Source organism: Wickerhamomyces anomalus (genome assembly GCF_001661255.1).
Source record: "Wickerhamomyces anomalus NRRL Y-366-8 unplaced genomic scaffold WICANscaffold_5, whole genome shotgun sequence".
Lineage (NCBI taxonomy): Eukaryota > Fungi > Ascomycota > Saccharomycetes > Phaffomycetales > Wickerhamomycetaceae > Hansenula > Hansenula anomala.
Window position 1 is genome coordinate 935,120 of NW_017567114.1, and position 16,621 is coordinate 951,740.

The following is a 16,621-nucleotide window of genomic DNA, read 5'->3' on the forward strand; positions in this document are numbered from 1 at the left end:
ATCTCTTCTACTTCATTTCTACATCCAGTTCACTCGTGTCAGAGTTCATACAATTAGGGTTTCCTCAGGATAAACAAATCCTCAATTCTGTAAAGTTTTCAGGGAAAATTTTCACAACAACAACAACATCCTGAACACATCCATCATTGAACAACATCAACAACCAACACATTCACACAAAACACAATGCGTGCTTTTCATATGCCCTCATTGCCAGAAATGCCATATGAGCATGTAAACAACAACAATGATATAGGTCAAGTCTCCAAAATGAAACGTGAGTTGTCATATTTGTTTACTTATCATTTTCATTCATACTAACGCCACTTACAGTCAAAGTTTTATATACCTTGGATGATAATACTTTTCTAGCAAGATCAAATGATCTAAACGATGTGAAAACCGCCAAAATCCCAATCCCAGGCCAATCTAGTATGATGACTTTAGGTGTTGTATCTATGAGAAATGTTTTATTGCCTATATTATATTCCAGTCCTGAGCTATTTGGTGATGCATCAATTGATTATTCTGTCTACGTTAAAGATATTTCTGAAGAAGATGAACCTTTTGTTGGTCATGGATTGTTTACAAAATTAATTGTGCAAAATTTAAATCAATTTGATGATGAGATATTGATTCCTGGACGTGTTTGCTCAAATTTTGCAGCCTTGTTAAGTAACAGAGGTGGTTCTAGTGAAACATTAGAAGTCAAGTTAAGATTAGCAAGAGTTAGATCGAATAGACAACAAAATAGAGATGCTAATCCACAACCTCAACAACAACAACCGGAAGTTCAACAACACACACCTGTTCCAAATCAACCAATCCCTCAACAAGATTTCAACAAAAGATCACGTAATGATTCTGATACTGAAGATGAAGATGGAGAATTTATACAACCAAAGAAAATCCAACCTCAAATTCAACAAAGACAAAGACTACCATCTACTTCTTCAGCTGCAAACCCAATAAGGATTACAAATTCAAACCCTGCACCAAAAGCTGTAAGAACTCAATCATTACCAGCTTTCAACAATCCTTTGAGTCAAGTCATTCTACCAAATGGTGCCATGCCATCAATAGGCCAAAGATATCCAAAAAACTCAATTGCTCAAAGGATAAGACAAGCTGATAATGCAAACTCTGGTAAGATCACTTATAATTTCCACGTTGAAGGTATTGATGAAAAAAATGCTCCAATTGGTATCACTACAGAAGTTTCTAAAAGATTTGCTGATGATTTTATCACTAAGAAACCAGAAAAGAAGAAGCAGGTTAAGAAAGCTGAACCAATTATTAAACCACCACAACAATATCAATCTAAAATGGCCCCATTTACATCTGCTCCAAAAGATAATAAATTACCACAAATGGCTCCAATGTCAACAAATAATTCAGTTCCAAAGACAGCACCAACTTGTATCAATTGTAAAACAAATGAATCAAAAGCTTGGAGATGGAATGAATCAGATGAAGAATTTAAAAGAGGTTTATTCTGTAACAACTGTTATATTTATTTGATTGATAAAGGTGTCATGAGACCAAGTTATTTATTTAAGAAACGTTCAAAGGGTAAAAAGAAAACTTCTGCTCCAACTACAACTAATTCATCATCTGCAGTTTCTACACCTTCTGGTTCCAAAATGGTTGTTAATCAAGCTATACATGAAAAATCAAACAACTCTTCTGATCCAATTGATGAGTTTAATGATATCATTAGCAGTGATTTAGATTTCCATTTTGACCCAATGACTGATATTGATCCATTACCACAACATCATCAACATCAACAACAACAAAACTCACAATCTGAAGATAAAGAAAACATCCCACCACCTTCAGCAAATGAAGCCATACCCATCAAGAAAGCTTCAAGACAAACTTCATTTGAAAAAATGCTGGCAAAATCTTTTAGTGGAGTCCCACCAAATATGGCAAATACTCCTTGTGAATGGATGTCAGAATTCTTTGAACCAACTCCAAGGGATCAAGATGATAACACCCCCAAAGATTTTGAAAATAATACTCCAAAGGATTTAGCAACTTGTAATACATTACCTTGTGAAGATGATTCACCACAACCTCCATCAGATGACCATACAAAACAACAGCAACAACAACAACAACCTGAACCACAACCTGAACAACTAGCTACAAATACCACAACTGATGAATTCAATGAGAATAGAAATATGAATAAAATCAAAGCCACTACAATGCCTTCATCTCCATTTGCTTTACAAATAGGTGCTACCTCATCTCCAAACAGCATGCATGACGGTTCAGATTGGTTAAGTGAACATACCAAACTGAGCTCTGTGGGGAATGAAGCAATTATCACAAACAAAGCTTCAAATAATGATGAACAATTTACGAGTAATGAAAATTTAAAGGCTTGATGGTTTTTTTTCCAATATTTTCTATGAACAATTTTTTTGCATATATTTATATATTACATTTCCAGTTTTTGCTTTCTGCAATGCCTTTCTTTTTTAATTCAATTCTTTTTGCATATAGACCCAAGTATTTGTGATGGCTAATTTAATGAAAATGTAATCTTAATGAATTTGGATGTTATTGTAGATTTTTCAAGTTCAGGTACACTCGTGTTTTTCGAAATGGACACGAAACTTTTTTTTTATTTACATTTTTCAACGTTGAACATTAAAAAATCAATACAGAGCTTAAAATAGACCCAAATTAGCCAATAGATATAGATCATGGTGATAATATCCACAGGGATAGCTTTGACTTTGGCGAGTGGTCTCTTGACTCTCTTGTTTTTGGCTCGTGGTGATTTGCCTTATGCCATTGGTGCTGGTGTTGCAGCGTTGACCACGTTACTCATTCACATACTGGACTATTACTATGCTATTGCCATCATATCAACTGGTATCGTACTAGTGAGTGCATTGGAATACTATCTAGAATTATATACTAACTGCTTAAAAGGTTTACTCCACAATTGTGTTATTTTCACACAACCCAAGATCACCACATGAATCTGAACTACATTTCATCACAACAAACACTGAAACGTCAAGAGATTCCACAACATACCCACTACCAAAAAGGGGCATAACGACACAGATTGAAGAAATCGAACTAAGTGTGGTGATACCTTGTTATAATGAAACTAAAAGATTGAAAATAATGTTGGAAGATGCAATTTCATATCTACGTACAACTTATGATACAAAATTTGAAATTTTAATTGTTGATGATGGCTCAAAAGATGGAACAGCTGAATATGCCCTTGATTTAGCCTTCAACTATTTTGAATTATACCCTGGACAATTGAGAGTGGTCAAATTGGTTAAAAATAGAGGTAAAGGTGGTGCAGTCACTCATGGTATCCAACACGTTCGTGGTAAATATGCCGTGTTTGCAGATGCTGATGGTGCTTCCCAATTCAGCGATGTCTCGAAATTAATTAAAGCTGCTGAATCTATAAAAGGACCAGCAGTTGCAGTTGGTTCAAGAGCTCATATGGTTAATTCTGATGCTGTTGTCAAGAGATCGTTTATTAGAAATTTCTTGATGTATAGTTTGCACACTTTGGTGTTTGTATTTGGGATTAGAGATATTAAAGATACTCAATGTGGATTTAAATTATTCAACAAAGAAGCTATTGTTGAAATTTTCCCATATATGCATACCGAAGGTTGGATCTTTGATGTTGAAATCTTGATTATTGCATTGAGGAAGCAAATTCCAATTAAAGAAGTTGCAATTTCATGGCATGAAGTTGATGGATCAAAAGTTGATTTAGCAAAAGATAGTATCAATATGGCCATTGATTTAGTTGTTACAAGGTTAGCTTACATTTTTGGTATTTACAAAGATAACTAAACATCTCATTTGATATTCAGAAACTATTTACCAGGTTTCAACAATTCTCTGTTTAAGATTCTAGCATTATCCATAAATGTTTCAGATAACTCTTCAAATGTAAAACTATCAACATCCAATTTTTCATAAGCATCGATCAATTTAATCATATCAACTTCTAGTTCGACTTCTAAAGATTCAAATTCATGAGAGTTTTTACCTTTACCACTTTGTAAAACATCAGTTATATCAAATCTTGTTGCAGTTAAATCATGAAATATGGAAGTTCTTCTCTTATGTCTTTGAATTTCTGGAGTAACATCTTGGAATCTTTCAGGGTTTTCCTGGCTTGGCAATTCAATACTCATAGTTAATCTAAAGTCAAAAACCATATCAGGGTTATGAATAAACAAGCTTGCCAACTTTCTCTTTTCGATATTTTGAACCGGTCTCCCCGTACTCTTGTCTGTAGTTAATCTATAGAATTTAGGCATCTTGTCCCTTTGAGCTTCTCTGTATTGCCTGTCAATATGATCAAACTTCACTGTCTTGAATTTATCTTTATTTATTTTGGTTAATCCAACCAAGAATTTTTTCAACTTTTCATAACGATCCTTATCCAATCCAGCTTTGAATGTCATATTTAAAGCATACCCATCATCAAGAATAGATTCAGTAGTAACGGGTATATGAAGTCTTCTATCAGTTTCCTTATCCCAAATTCTACCAAATTTTGTTTCCAATTCCAAATATTGACGTAATTCCTTAGGAGTTGAGTGGATTTGTGCATAAATCCAATTGGTAATTCTTCTTGTGATATCATTATAAGGTTTCACACCTGTTATTGAAACAGCATGAGATTTAGGAGCATCATCGGATCTCTGGAATCTTGAACTTGAGTGATTAACATGACTATCTTCTTTGAAATTTGGTACCCATTTTTGAGCCCAGATTGGTGGTTTAGAATAACGTTTAGGTTTACCTTTTTTGCCATTTTCTTTTTGATTTTTCTCAAGTGATTCCAATTTTCCGAGCTCAGAGTCAATCTTGGAATGTCTTTTACCATTCGATTGTTGTTGTGGTGCTTCTGTGCTTGAACTTCTTGGAGAATGTGGTTTTGACTTATTGTTTGGTGAATCAATTTTTGGTGAACTTTTTAAACCTGTTGGTTCCTTTTTAGGTGCCGTGTCCCCCTTTGGGATGCTCTTCGGTTCTTTATAAGTTGGTTCATCAAATTCAATTGGTTTATCGGTATTCATAACATCTTGAAGTGAAGGTTGTCTAGGTATACTTTTTCTTGGGATAACTGGGGAATTTGATTCACTTGTGGATACTTCCGATGACATCCTTCTTGCAATACTTGGTGTTTCTTTACCATCAATATCAACATCTGTGTCATTTGTCAAGCTTGTAATACTATTACGAGCCCTTATCAAGTCTATTGGTTTATTTCCTGGCGTTACTGGATTTGACCCAGCTTGTTGATATTTAGCAGCAACAGCTGGTGAATTCATGAGATGAATGTTTGAAGAAGGTGAAGATGAATGAGGAGGATCATCGTCATTGTTCATTAGACTTGTAATTGATGAATAACGATGTTTCAATTCTGGACGGTCATGTGTCTGAGGTTGTTGTTGTTGAGGTGTCTGTTGAACTTGAAGTTGTGGTTCCTCTTTAACTTCCTTCCTTGAATCTGCGGAAGGTCCTAGTAAACTCTTCAAATCCATGTTTCAATGACTACCAATTGGCTTGAAGCTTTGATCAGTTTAATTAGTTTCTGTTTTCTGTCAAAGTCGGTGAATAAAACAATTATACCCGTCATTTTCATCAGATCTTCAATTTCACAAAAAAATTCGCGAACGTCAAAATTTACCCGGAAGCACAGAATTGTATTAATGATTTTAATGGCTTTTGATGTTTTAAACCATCAATATGGCTCCCGAATGCTAAAATAGGAGACTTCTATCTTCTTTGAATGTTATGAAAATGTCAACAGTGTTTCTGGGTACGCATTTTGAAGTTTGAACTGATGTGCAATGTTCTTGACACTTCTATTTGGCAGACTCGTTTTTATATTCTGTTCGACTCTTGAATGCTGTTAATTATCTCAATGCTTCAAAAGCAATATCGCTCTTCATCTAGTGGTTGTGTTTTTCAACAAAATAGACTGATGCTTCTAGTCGAAATGGAGACTCTTTCAAAGAGAAAGCATGTGAATCTTGTATTCAACTCTTGTAGAGAAGCAGTAGAGCGAAGTAGTACACAAAGCATGACTACAAGCTAAAAGCGAAATCTAAATAAACAAAACCTTAAATTTAAATACAAATCTATCCAATGTATAATTCATCAAAGCAGGCAATCCAAGTAGAGCCAGCATTCAAAAGACAGGAGAAAAGTTTCAATTCATTCAAAATAAGAAGTATAAGCAGTAGTATATAAACCAAAAGATGATTCAACGATAGCAAAAATACCAATGGAAAGTTTCATGGTATTAAAGCATTATCTTTGGTGTAACAATTAATTGGAGCAACCTAATGGAAGATCAAGATGGCAAGGGTAACAATAATAAAAGTAATCAATAACATTTTGTTGTGAATTTGTGTTTATAGTTTTTTTGTTTGTAAAGTAATAACTTTGATGAATCTCTAATAGTAGTGATACTGAGCTAGAAGAAAAATTGGAAAGCATTGGGTTCGTTGAATGCCTCTTTATATAGTCTTTTCTGATGGCCCTTCAAGACAGAAAAATATAATTTTCTTAAACCCTTGGACTTTGATGCAGACGAACAGCTGCTAGAGACCAATACGGTGCTCTATATTCAAACAGCCACTACCACATATGGCATTCAGTCAGACAGATAATCCTGGGTCAGCGAGAAGCTTTGGCTACCAGCTTAGTTCCTTGGATAGTTGTTTGTTCAACGTAAAGGAAAGATCTCTTACAATTTTCCTTGACGACCCGAGAGAAATGGCAGCTCACAAGCTTTCGCCTACAAAATTGTTTAAAATCTAAGTCTTTAATAACATAACTCAAAGTACACAACATATTTTTTTTCCAAATGAACATTCTCAAAATAGTAAAACAATTAATAAGAAGGACAGCTAGATGAAGAAAAGCCAGTAAAATGAGAGCAAAATAAGGGTATAAGGTGTTCTTTTTTTTTGCTTTAATGGAGTTGAAATGATAGAAGCCCAGCTCCATTTATCTTTAATTTAACAATATAATCACACACACTCTCTTTCAAAATTTGTATAAAAAAATAAAACCAAAATAACAATAAAACAATAAATATAAGCGTCATTAATGATAACATGATGAGAACTAATTAGTTCTCTCTAAACGTCTAGAAAAACTCATTATTTATATGGGGCAGGTGAAGCAACTCTTAATCCAGTAGCTGGATTAACAATCTCTAAAACCTTCTTTGCCCTTGGAGTGATGACTTTTGGAGTATCACTTTGACCAAGATCTTTCTTGGTTACTGGTGATGTTGTATGCGCAGATGATGCAGATGGTGAATTTTGAGGACTGAATGTATGTGAAGTGTATGGATTGAATCTATGATGTTGAACAGTGTGATGTTCATGGATTTCAGGACAAAATTCCAAGTCATCTTCAAGATCAAACCCTTTGGAGGCATTGAATCTTGCTCTGGTTGAATATAATGATGCAAAGTTTAAACCTGGTGATAAGTTTGAAACTCTTGGTGTTGGATAAATCCCATTCAAGTTATTATTTCTTGTAGACAGGTTTAAATTATTGTAAGGTGATGAATTAGTTTGGCTATTAAGAACAGCATTATTAGCCAAAGGGGAGTTATTATAAACATAACCATTTGAGCTGGAACCACCAGCACTGGAAGCAGAGCCAGAACCACCACCATAAGGATAAACTTGATTAGCTAAAGGAGAATAATCATATCCATTTGTTTGTTGTTGCTGTTGTTGATGAAGTGTTGAATTCGATTGTTGACCAGGTAACGACATTGTTGTTGTTGCCCCCATAGGTCTATTTGATCCGTAGTAACTCATAGTTGTTGTTATGTGATGTAGTGTATTAATTATTCAAAAGCTATTAGAAGTTAATGTTAGTACAACTAGTTTTAAGGGATAAATGTTGATGAGAATAATCTAAATCATCTCATCACTCATCACGATCTCAAAGCTAGGTACCTACCCCTGATGTTTTGAAAGCTAAAAATAACTCAAAGTTGTTTGTTTGAAAGCTAAGTAAATAAGTTTTTGAATAGCTGATAGTTTATTTGATTGTGATAGTTTGTAAATTTGATGTTTTAATAGTTTGTAAATGGGATGATTCTATCTTATAATTCTTTGAAAGGTTGTCAAAAAGGTGGTTGGTTATCATGAAATACAAGGTTCCAGAAAGTGTTGCGCGAACCAATAGAACGTCATCACTTTTGGAAAAAGAAACTCCTTGATTGCCCGATACGGAAATAAGCTACACTTAATAAAACTGTATGGGAAAAATAATCATAAATTGTTACCAAAGTAGAAGCGAAAATAGTAAAAAAGAATACAAAACTGGAAGAATAAACAATAATCATTTATCATCATGCAAGGTCATTAAGGAAGGAGAAGAAGGTCTATCATTCAATTCTTTGTGATATCAATTCCAAGGTTCCCAACGTGTGGTAATTTAACACGATCATTTTCATTATTAGTTGTAGTTGCTGAGCCATTATTCGAACTTCTATTGCCTGTTGGGTTTGAATTCAACAAGTTTTCAATACGAACCCTGTTATGCTGTGTAATTTCACTTGATGGTTGACGAATATGGGAGCTTTTATGCTGATGAGTTGGTAAAGAAAATGTAGGTTGATATTGGTTGGAATTGTTATATTGATATTGTGGAGAAGATGAAGTTTGGTATTTTTGTTCATTGTTAGAATTATTGATGGCTCCGTTGCTATTCAAGACGTTATTCAACCAAGAACGACGTTGAGGCTGTTGGGATGATGGGGTTTGTTGGGTTTGAGGTTGATGATGTTGTTGATGATGATGTTCATGTAATTGGTTTACATTATTTGAATCATAATATTGATTATATGTATGAGTTTGTGGATATTTTGTGAATGTGAATGTTGGGTTTGTTGGAGTTCTTGAAGATGAATCAAACGAAGAATTAGTTGGTGTATTTGCATTTGAAATGTTTGAACTAAAGCTTGAATTATAAGGACTTATCAAACTATCAGCATGTGACCCATTAGAAGTTAGAAATTGTACAGAAGGTAAATGTTGTTGTGATGAAGTTGCAGTTGTTGTTGAATGAGGATAATTTAATTGGTGAAAACTGTTGGCTGGTGATATTGGACTCAATAACAATTGACTTGATGAACTTGCAGATCTTGGGGTTGGAACGGTGTAAGGAGCATCGTTATAAACAGATTTTCTTGAAGGTAAAGCGATCGGTCTTGGTCTATGTTTAGATCTGAATTGGGTAGGTCTTAATAATGAAGTGGCAGCAGCTGGTAAATTTGAGGAAGTTGAAGGTTGTTGTAAGAACGTATTTTCTTTATTTGGATGATGGTCTTCATTATAAAGCTGCTTGTCATCTATCTGTTTCATCTCTGAGTTGTTACTACCATTTTGATAATCACCATTCAAGTTATGTTCATGAGCATGGACCGTCTGTTTATGTTGCCTTAGGTTATCCAATCTTGAAAACTTTCTTGAACAATGAACACATTCAAAAGGTCTTTCACCAGTATGCTTTCGTATATGTCTTGCCAAATGCTCAGATCTTGTGAAAGTCATGTTACAATCTGGATATCCTGTACATTGGAAAGTTCTTCCCTTGACCTTCTTTTTGGCTGCACTTGTAGTATTGGATGGTATCATGTTGCTTGTCATTCTGTGATATGAGATGGCTTGATGATGCTCTTCTTCTTTTCTTTTTGTCCTCTAGGATATATTGTATATATATAGGTATTTCTTGTTGACCGTTATCGAAGCTTTAGTACTTATTAATAGGCACCAGGAACGGTATGGATAATGAACAGGGGCTATGGGAAACGAAGATAAAAACAAAACGAATTCTCTCTTGGAAACAACGCCTTTCAGATGTTATGAAGAGGATTCTGACTTCTTGATGTTTTAGCTATGCAAATGACTATTAGTCAAAAGGTTCAGCAAGTATAATCTTGATAAAATGTGGTGAAACAGTTGGAATATTTCAAGCAAACACGTTAATATTTTTTTTTTGGGTTTCCTGAAAATTATTTTTTTTTCCCTGAAACTGAAAACCACCGAATGAAAAGGAAATTAACGTTTGAATAAATCAACAAAGAACAAGCAGGTCCACGCTAACTATTAAGGTCCAGTACGGCTTGTATGTTATTGGATTGGATCGTAATTTGCCCAGTGATTGTACAATGGAAGACGGCTAGTTGGAAACCAGGGATCTTTGACCTTTTTATTGGGAAATGTGTAGTGAATTCCGACGTGTTTTTTTTCTTTGGAATTTGCGTCCCTGACTAAATGGTAATCAAGGTACGCACGGTTAATCCTATATGCTCAGCTTGTGGAAGATGTACCCAAGTTGAGTTCAAGTAAGATTGGTTAAGCCCTTTTTCATTTAACCAGAGTTTGGAAAAAGGAATAGGGTTGTATTTATTTGTATCGAGAGTTGTTGAGATAACTGTTGATCTCAAAACTTACACCACGGTCCACCAACTACAGGTCTACACTTCGTTTATCATGACTTCAGGAAGCAGCTGGTCCAAGTAATGAGAGCCCTTGACTAGTGAAAACAGTTGATTTGGATGCAACTTATTGTTTTATTTTACGTACAATCTCATAAAATTTCAGCTTCCTCCCATACAAATTTCGACAAGCTCAAGTGCCCTCAGGTATCTATTGGCATATGCCGACGCACAACCTGCATGAACTGGCACCACTGGAAGGACTAGGCTCGCTTCAGAGAGGACTTGGTTCTTGACCGTTTCACTTACCAGGTACCATACCCCTCTACAACGGTCTCGCTCTGACAAAAGCTTTGTAGCTTCAACAGTGGCTTCAAGGCAGAAATAATAAAGAATAAAAGGTATTGACAATTACTTTGAAAGATCATATCAAGTTTGGATTCCTCCAGATTGATATGTAACTGATGCATTCTTTTAGAACCAGCGCGGTGTAGAGTGGGCCCAAAGGGTTCGGTCCACCTAGGTATTTCCCACTAGCTTCCCTTCAAAGAAGCGATTGCCGACAGGGAGCTGGTGAAGCTAGGCCGAGGATATCTCAGTCCATTTGTGGCTGGCTGAATTGAATTTTTGAAAAGATTTCTGAGGCAAAATTGTAATTTGATAATGCTATCCTCAATGAATAGTCCTCTTAATACCATAAGAAGCCTGTATTGCGAAAGACATTCTGCTGATAGCTTGCGTAGGTTGGTAGAGCTTTAATTCTTTTTCTCAGCTTATACGAACTGCCCCAGGAATTAAGGACACACTAAAAAGTTCCTGCTTCAGCGAAAGACGCCCCTCTGCCTATAAAATTAATCTGGTCCTTCTGGAACTTCGTTTTCCTAGGCAGCCTCTCCCAAAAATCCCTTCACAGGCACTAGAACACTAGGACCAAAGCCCAAATCCCAAGGCAGACCTGATTTTAAGGGGATTCATACAAAGAGTGTGCAAAAAAGGTTTCACCATGAAACTTATATAACCTCTCATACATACCCAAGAGCTTTCCCTCCTAGCTTCGGTTCCTAGTTCCTACTTGAGTAATTCATCAAACGAACACTAGAATAGTGTGGACTCTGGAGTCTGAATTTCGTTGTTGTAATAAGAGGGGGGTCCATATCTATTGAGAACATGTTAACTCTTTCACAGAACCTACATATTCATAAGCCAGCTTGTGCACTTATAGTGCTTTGGGCTGATAAAACCATCTTTCATGGTACAATCTCCAGCATGCTCTAAATCTCTGAAGGCTTTAAACTTCACGAAGAGTACTTGTGAACTAGCCTCAAGGTACAGATTTGGATCTTGGTGAGTGCTCTGTCGGTCTTACAGTAGAAATCAGTTTGTTTGTACACTTACTTCTTCAACACAAGCTGATAATTCCCAAAACTTTTGAGCTTTCACAATATTGAAGCTCGCTATAAGGTAAAGTGTATGGCTTATAAGTCACAACTCTACCACTCTTCCAAACCAGCTTCTCATTCACGTCAAGCCAAAAAAAAAGTGGAACCGTTTTATGCAACTGGTTCTTGTCAAAAAGAAATCTCAAAATGAAACAACATCGAGGAACTCCAGAATTTCGTTAAACAGTTTGTGCACCACAGTAACGTTCTCTTTAAACTTGAAACGTTTATACCACGTTCAATGGATACAAGTATCATAAGGTCCAATCTACAGTCCACCTTATTCCTTTGAAAACTTGGGGCTCCAACGTTCAAACTCAATCTTGTATCTGACCATCATCAATCTTAAATTTCGAGTCATCATTTTCAAAAGTGGTTGTGTACAGCTTACCAGTTAATGTACCAGTCAACTGTGGTTGTAGATCAATCAAGGCTTTTCAACACCTTTTTCAGTGCGCTCTTCAAATATCTCAAGAGTGCAAATTATGTATCCAAAACATATTACTTTGGTTCTTCCAATTCAAACTTGAAAGAAACGATGAGATGTTCTGAACAAGTATAAGCCTATCTTGAGAGCCCAAACCCCGATCAAACTAATTGAATTGTTTCAACTTGCATGGTATAACAAATAATATTGACCGTTCAGTCTCTGTGCAATATGAACGCGGTCTCTTTCAGGGCTACAGTGATGTAGACTTGATGGAGTTAACAACTGTACAAGACGAGACTGAACGTTGGAAAGCCCCTAGAAATACACAAGTAGCACAAGGTCAATTGGTTCCTCTTTGATCAGTGAGATTTCAAAAAGGTCTGTATTGTGTCTTGTTCAATGAAATTGCACCCAACAAAGTCGACGATTTAAAATCTGATCGAGAAAGCTATGCAATCTTTAGGGTCTTCAACAACTAAAGCTCAACAAATCAGGGGCAACTATCAAGGCGTTCCCTCCAAACCCTTGTCTTTTAAAACTGATTGCAAGTTTAAACTACAAGTCTCTAAATTTCCGTATCTGCACCTCGATAAGATTCGAGATCTACGCTTCGAAGAAGATGTACAAGTGTAAAACGTTTTACCGCAAATTACCATTCATATTAGAGTCTAGGAAAATTAAGAGTACTGAGCTTTCATTAAGCTGATTAACTCAAGAACTGACGACAAGGTAAGTATTGAATGGCCGCATATTCATGAATTGGCTTCGACGCCATTAATATTAATATACATAGAGTACAGCTAGCTGATATTAGCTCCTTTAAGCTAGTGGTTCAGTCACCTTAGAATCAACTAATTAACAAACCATTAGGACTTCATCAAGAAAAGTATTAGGAATATCTTGGTGATTTCCACAAATTTTACAATTAATATTGTAATTAATCCAATTATAACAATGGCCAGCGCCTTTCTTACGTCTAGTTCAATAATATTTCAGCTTATAACCTAGCTGTTTTTATTCTGATCATATTAATTTAAAAAATCTGCACTAGTACGTCTCTCAGTTGGCTGAGAAGCTGGATATCATATTATATCATGAGGAAGCCTGAATTCCAACAATATAGCGAGATCAAGCCGTACAATCCAAGCTGCGGTTCGTGCGCAATTGCAATATTCGACTCTTGATCCTGCTGCTGCAAGTTCACCAAATAGTACACTAACAGCTAAATCATGAATATATTTAATATTAATTAACAAAAATTATTAATTATTCCATTATCCATATTATTGCAGATCGACCTTTAGGCGCTGAACCATATAATAATATGAGTCAGCTTTAAATTGAGTAATATGTAGAAATTGAATATCAATAATATGGATCAAATTAATTAACAGGTAGACGTGCACACAGCTTAAATGTAGTCGCCGAGTACCTCGACGACGACGTACTTGATCCAACGAGCGCTATACATATATAAGTCGGTGATAAACGGAGTTAATTTTATAGAGGCTTACAAAAATTCAAACCAACTGTAATATAACATAGTCAACCTAATCAGAGAAGATTAACTCCCTTAAAGCCACCACGAAACATATAATTTGAGATCTTCAATTGGATTAAGTTAGAGCGGATCTTCATTTGGATTAAGTTAGAGCCCATATATGATTATAAATAGTTCAAATTATTGCCAATCTGTGTGTGTGAAAGTGACAAGACATTTCTGAGCACGAGTGCGGATTTAAAGGAGTTGTTGAAGAACAATAGTAAAACTGGACTAGTAGCTAGCAAAGATATAAATGGCTCTAAATATCCTTCTTTTAATTTTAATCAAATGATCATCTAATAGTCAATACTGGTATTCCTATCCATTCACGAACTATTGGATATACTAAAAATCATGACAGGGAAAGTTTACTTTATCTCAGGTGGGAATCGTGGAGTTGGGTATGAGTTTGTTAAACAACTATCATCGAACCCTGAAAACACAGTCCTTGCAAGTGCAAGGGATGTTTCAAAAGCTACAGAATTACGAAAACTAGCTGACACTCAAGGCAATGTTAAGATTGTGACTCTAGACGTTGGTGACAAAGCTTCAATTGATGCATTGGATTCCCAGCTGAAGTCTGTGGCAAAAGATGGTATTGATGTCATGATTTCAAACGCGGGTATAGCTGAATCATTAGCATTAGCCATTGATACAAGTCAACAAGTTTATGAAAAACATTATAGAATTAACACACTTGGTCCGATTTCCTTGACAAAGGTTCTATATCCATATTTGGAACAAAGAGAGACAAGACACTTGATTTATATTTCAAGCATTGCTGCTTCTATTGGTGCTCAACTTCCATTCACCACTAACGCTTATGGGCAATCTAAAGCAGCTTTGAACTATAGTGTCAAGGAGATTAGCTTCGAATTAGGATCTGAAAATTTCGTTGCAATAGCTTTACACCCAGGCCAGGTAAACTCTGATATGGGAAAGGCTTCAGTTGTTGCTGCCACAGAATTCAATCCTGCCACCATGGAACTATTTAAGGACATTAAGCTATTAGAGCCAGAAGAGAGTGTCAAGTTGCAACTGGAAAATGTTATTTTGAAATTAGGTAAGGAGCAAAATGGTAAATTTCTTGATTTTCGAGGACAAGAGTTGGTTTTTTAAGAGCCGAGAAAGAAGTCGACAATTTTGACCAACAGGTATTTGATTATAACAGATATAATGTTACATTTGATACTAAGATATTTTCCATTTTGGATAAGAGAATATTTGAAGCTAACGTAGATCAACCTTATTTACATATTGCGCCTGAGAATCTTTAAACAACTTTCCTATTAAAATCAAACTTGAAGTCTCTCTAGTAATTTGTCAACACAGTAGAATGTGGCAACATACTGAGTATTGAATCTTTGGTTTTTGATGATGCTTTGATGTTCAATGAATTCAATGCTATCGAATTTCCCCAACTATGACATTGGCACACAACAATAGCCCAAGTTGCTTAAGTGTTGATAGGGTCTTCTACTTTGACAGAAAAAAATGGCAGACAGCACTTCAAGAAAGTTTAGTTACACACGTCATCTGGAAAAGGCAGCAAATAAAAAGCATCAAGATATTTCCCAGCTATCAATGTAAATTGAATGGATCTGTTTAGCATTGTATTGAAACTGTGGTGCTTGTCTATTTGTTGAAAGGCAACGAAGGAGGTCACATAAAGTTGATCATATTATTGACTTCATAACTATACAGGGTTCTTTTTAAATAATGAGCTACATCAGTGAAGTTGAATATGATACATGCCATCTATTAGATATTTGCTTATAGGACTCTTCTTCTCTTTTTGGTTTTGAAAGGAACAATATAACGCACTGGGGGATCAAGCTCGTCATCAGGAGTTGAGGTATTTGTTGGCTGGAGAACCCTCCGCGTTGGACGAGAACCGTTGTTGTTTGAAGAGCCAAAGTCTCTATTTGGACAAGTAATAACGTTTTTTGGATAGTTACCAGGATGTAAACCTTCATTATCAGTATCATATTCCTCCTTGGGTATATTAGTGGATCCAGGAAACGAATGACAACCTATAATATTGAAATCATCAGCTAAACCGTCCGCGGCCCTACTAGCCTCATCAAAAATTTCAGTCATTCTATCAAAATTGGTCTTTAAAGGTTCAAACAAACTCCAATGGGTCTTGAAGATCTCTTCAAAGTAATCTTCTTCAAATCCTTTTTTATTAAATACGCCTGAAAAGTGACTATGGAAGAAAATTTCATGCTCTGTAGCTAGAAAAAGCTTTCTTCTATATTCCTTCTTAGTCAGTTTTTTCCCTTGATAAGTATACTTTGATTTGCGTTTATTTTTTCTTTTACTTATCAAACAAAGATCACCAACGTCATCTTCTTCGCTGGTCCCTATCACAGATTTGTTGTCAAAATAACGAACTTGAACTTGACTATTGAAACAGACAATTTTACCAGATTTTACTGTTGAGTCATTTTGTTGATCCGGTAGTTGTATTCTGATTAATTTCATACTCAATGTAATTGCTGCAGTTATAGTGAAGTAGTACGTTGCTGAACTTTGGAGGCACTCTAGAACGTTTGATAAATAATTCGACATTTGAAAGTGAAACTGTTAAAGATTTTGATGTTTTTTTTAGTTAGGAATTGAAAAGTATACTACACCATCGTCAACAGAAGACTTGTTGCTTTTATATAACTTTTTCTTTCAATTGTTCTCTGTTCACAGGTTTTTTTTTTCTG

At 35.5% G+C, this 16,621-nt stretch overlaps 7 protein-coding genes across 7 annotated transcripts; 3 read left to right on the forward strand and 4 right to left on the reverse strand.

The window, feature by feature from the left end:
• Window positions 1-186: 186 nt before the first annotated feature.
• Window positions 187-2,399, forward strand: SPT21 (Spt21p; the record flags this gene model as incomplete). The annotated part of the gene is made up of 2 exons (XM_019185061.1): window positions 187-277; window positions 334-2,399. 2 exons carry the CDS (start codon window positions 187-189, stop codon window positions 2,397-2,399), a joined length of 2,157 nt encoding a protein of 718 aa, XP_019037488.1.
• A 321-nt stretch (window positions 2,400-2,720) lies between these two features.
• Window positions 2,721-3,852, forward strand: ALG5 (dolichyl-phosphate beta-glucosyltransferase; the record flags this gene model as incomplete). The annotated part of the gene is made up of 2 exons (XM_019183731.1): window positions 2,721-2,903; window positions 2,953-3,852. 2 exons carry the CDS (start codon window positions 2,721-2,723, stop codon window positions 3,850-3,852), a joined length of 1,083 nt encoding a protein of 360 aa, XP_019037489.1.
• Window positions 3,853-3,875: 23 nt separating this feature from the next.
• On the reverse strand, window positions 3,876-5,558 carry CET1 (polynucleotide 5'-phosphatase; the record flags this gene model as incomplete). Its single annotated transcript, XM_019182126.1, has 2 exons — window positions 3,876-4,918; window positions 5,192-5,558. 2 exons carry the CDS (start codon window positions 5,556-5,558, stop codon window positions 3,876-3,878), a joined length of 1,410 nt encoding a protein of 469 aa, XP_019037490.1.
• Window positions 5,559-7,187: 1,629 nt separating this feature from the next.
• On the reverse strand, window positions 7,188-7,817 carry WICANDRAFT_64423 (uncharacterized protein; the record flags this gene model as incomplete). The annotated part of the gene is made up of 1 exon (XM_019183732.1): window positions 7,188-7,817. The coding sequence occupies one exon, from the start codon at window positions 7,815-7,817 to the stop codon at window positions 7,188-7,190; it is 630 nt and encodes a 209-aa protein (XP_019037491.1).
• Window positions 7,818-9,476: 1,659 nt separating this feature from the next.
• On the reverse strand, window positions 9,477-9,641 carry RGM1 (Rgm1p; the record flags this gene model as incomplete). Its single annotated transcript, XM_019180945.1, has 1 exon — window positions 9,477-9,641. A coding segment is annotated over one exon (165 nt), but the record flags the coding sequence as incomplete, so codon positions are not given.
• A 4,617-nt stretch (window positions 9,642-14,258) lies between these two features.
• Window positions 14,259-15,023, forward strand: WICANDRAFT_70223 (SDR family oxidoreductase; the record flags this gene model as incomplete). The annotated part of the gene is made up of 1 exon (XM_019184196.1): window positions 14,259-15,023. One exon carries the CDS (start codon window positions 14,259-14,261, stop codon window positions 15,021-15,023), a length of 765 nt encoding a protein of 254 aa, XP_019037493.1.
• Window positions 15,024-15,677: 654 nt separating this feature from the next.
• WICANDRAFT_64426 (uncharacterized protein) lies at window positions 15,678-16,478 on the reverse strand (the record flags this gene model as incomplete). The annotated part of the gene is made up of 1 exon (XM_019183733.1): window positions 15,678-16,478. The coding sequence occupies one exon, from the start codon at window positions 16,476-16,478 to the stop codon at window positions 15,678-15,680; it is 801 nt and encodes a 266-aa protein (XP_019037494.1).
• Window positions 16,479-16,621: the final 143 nt, after the last annotated feature.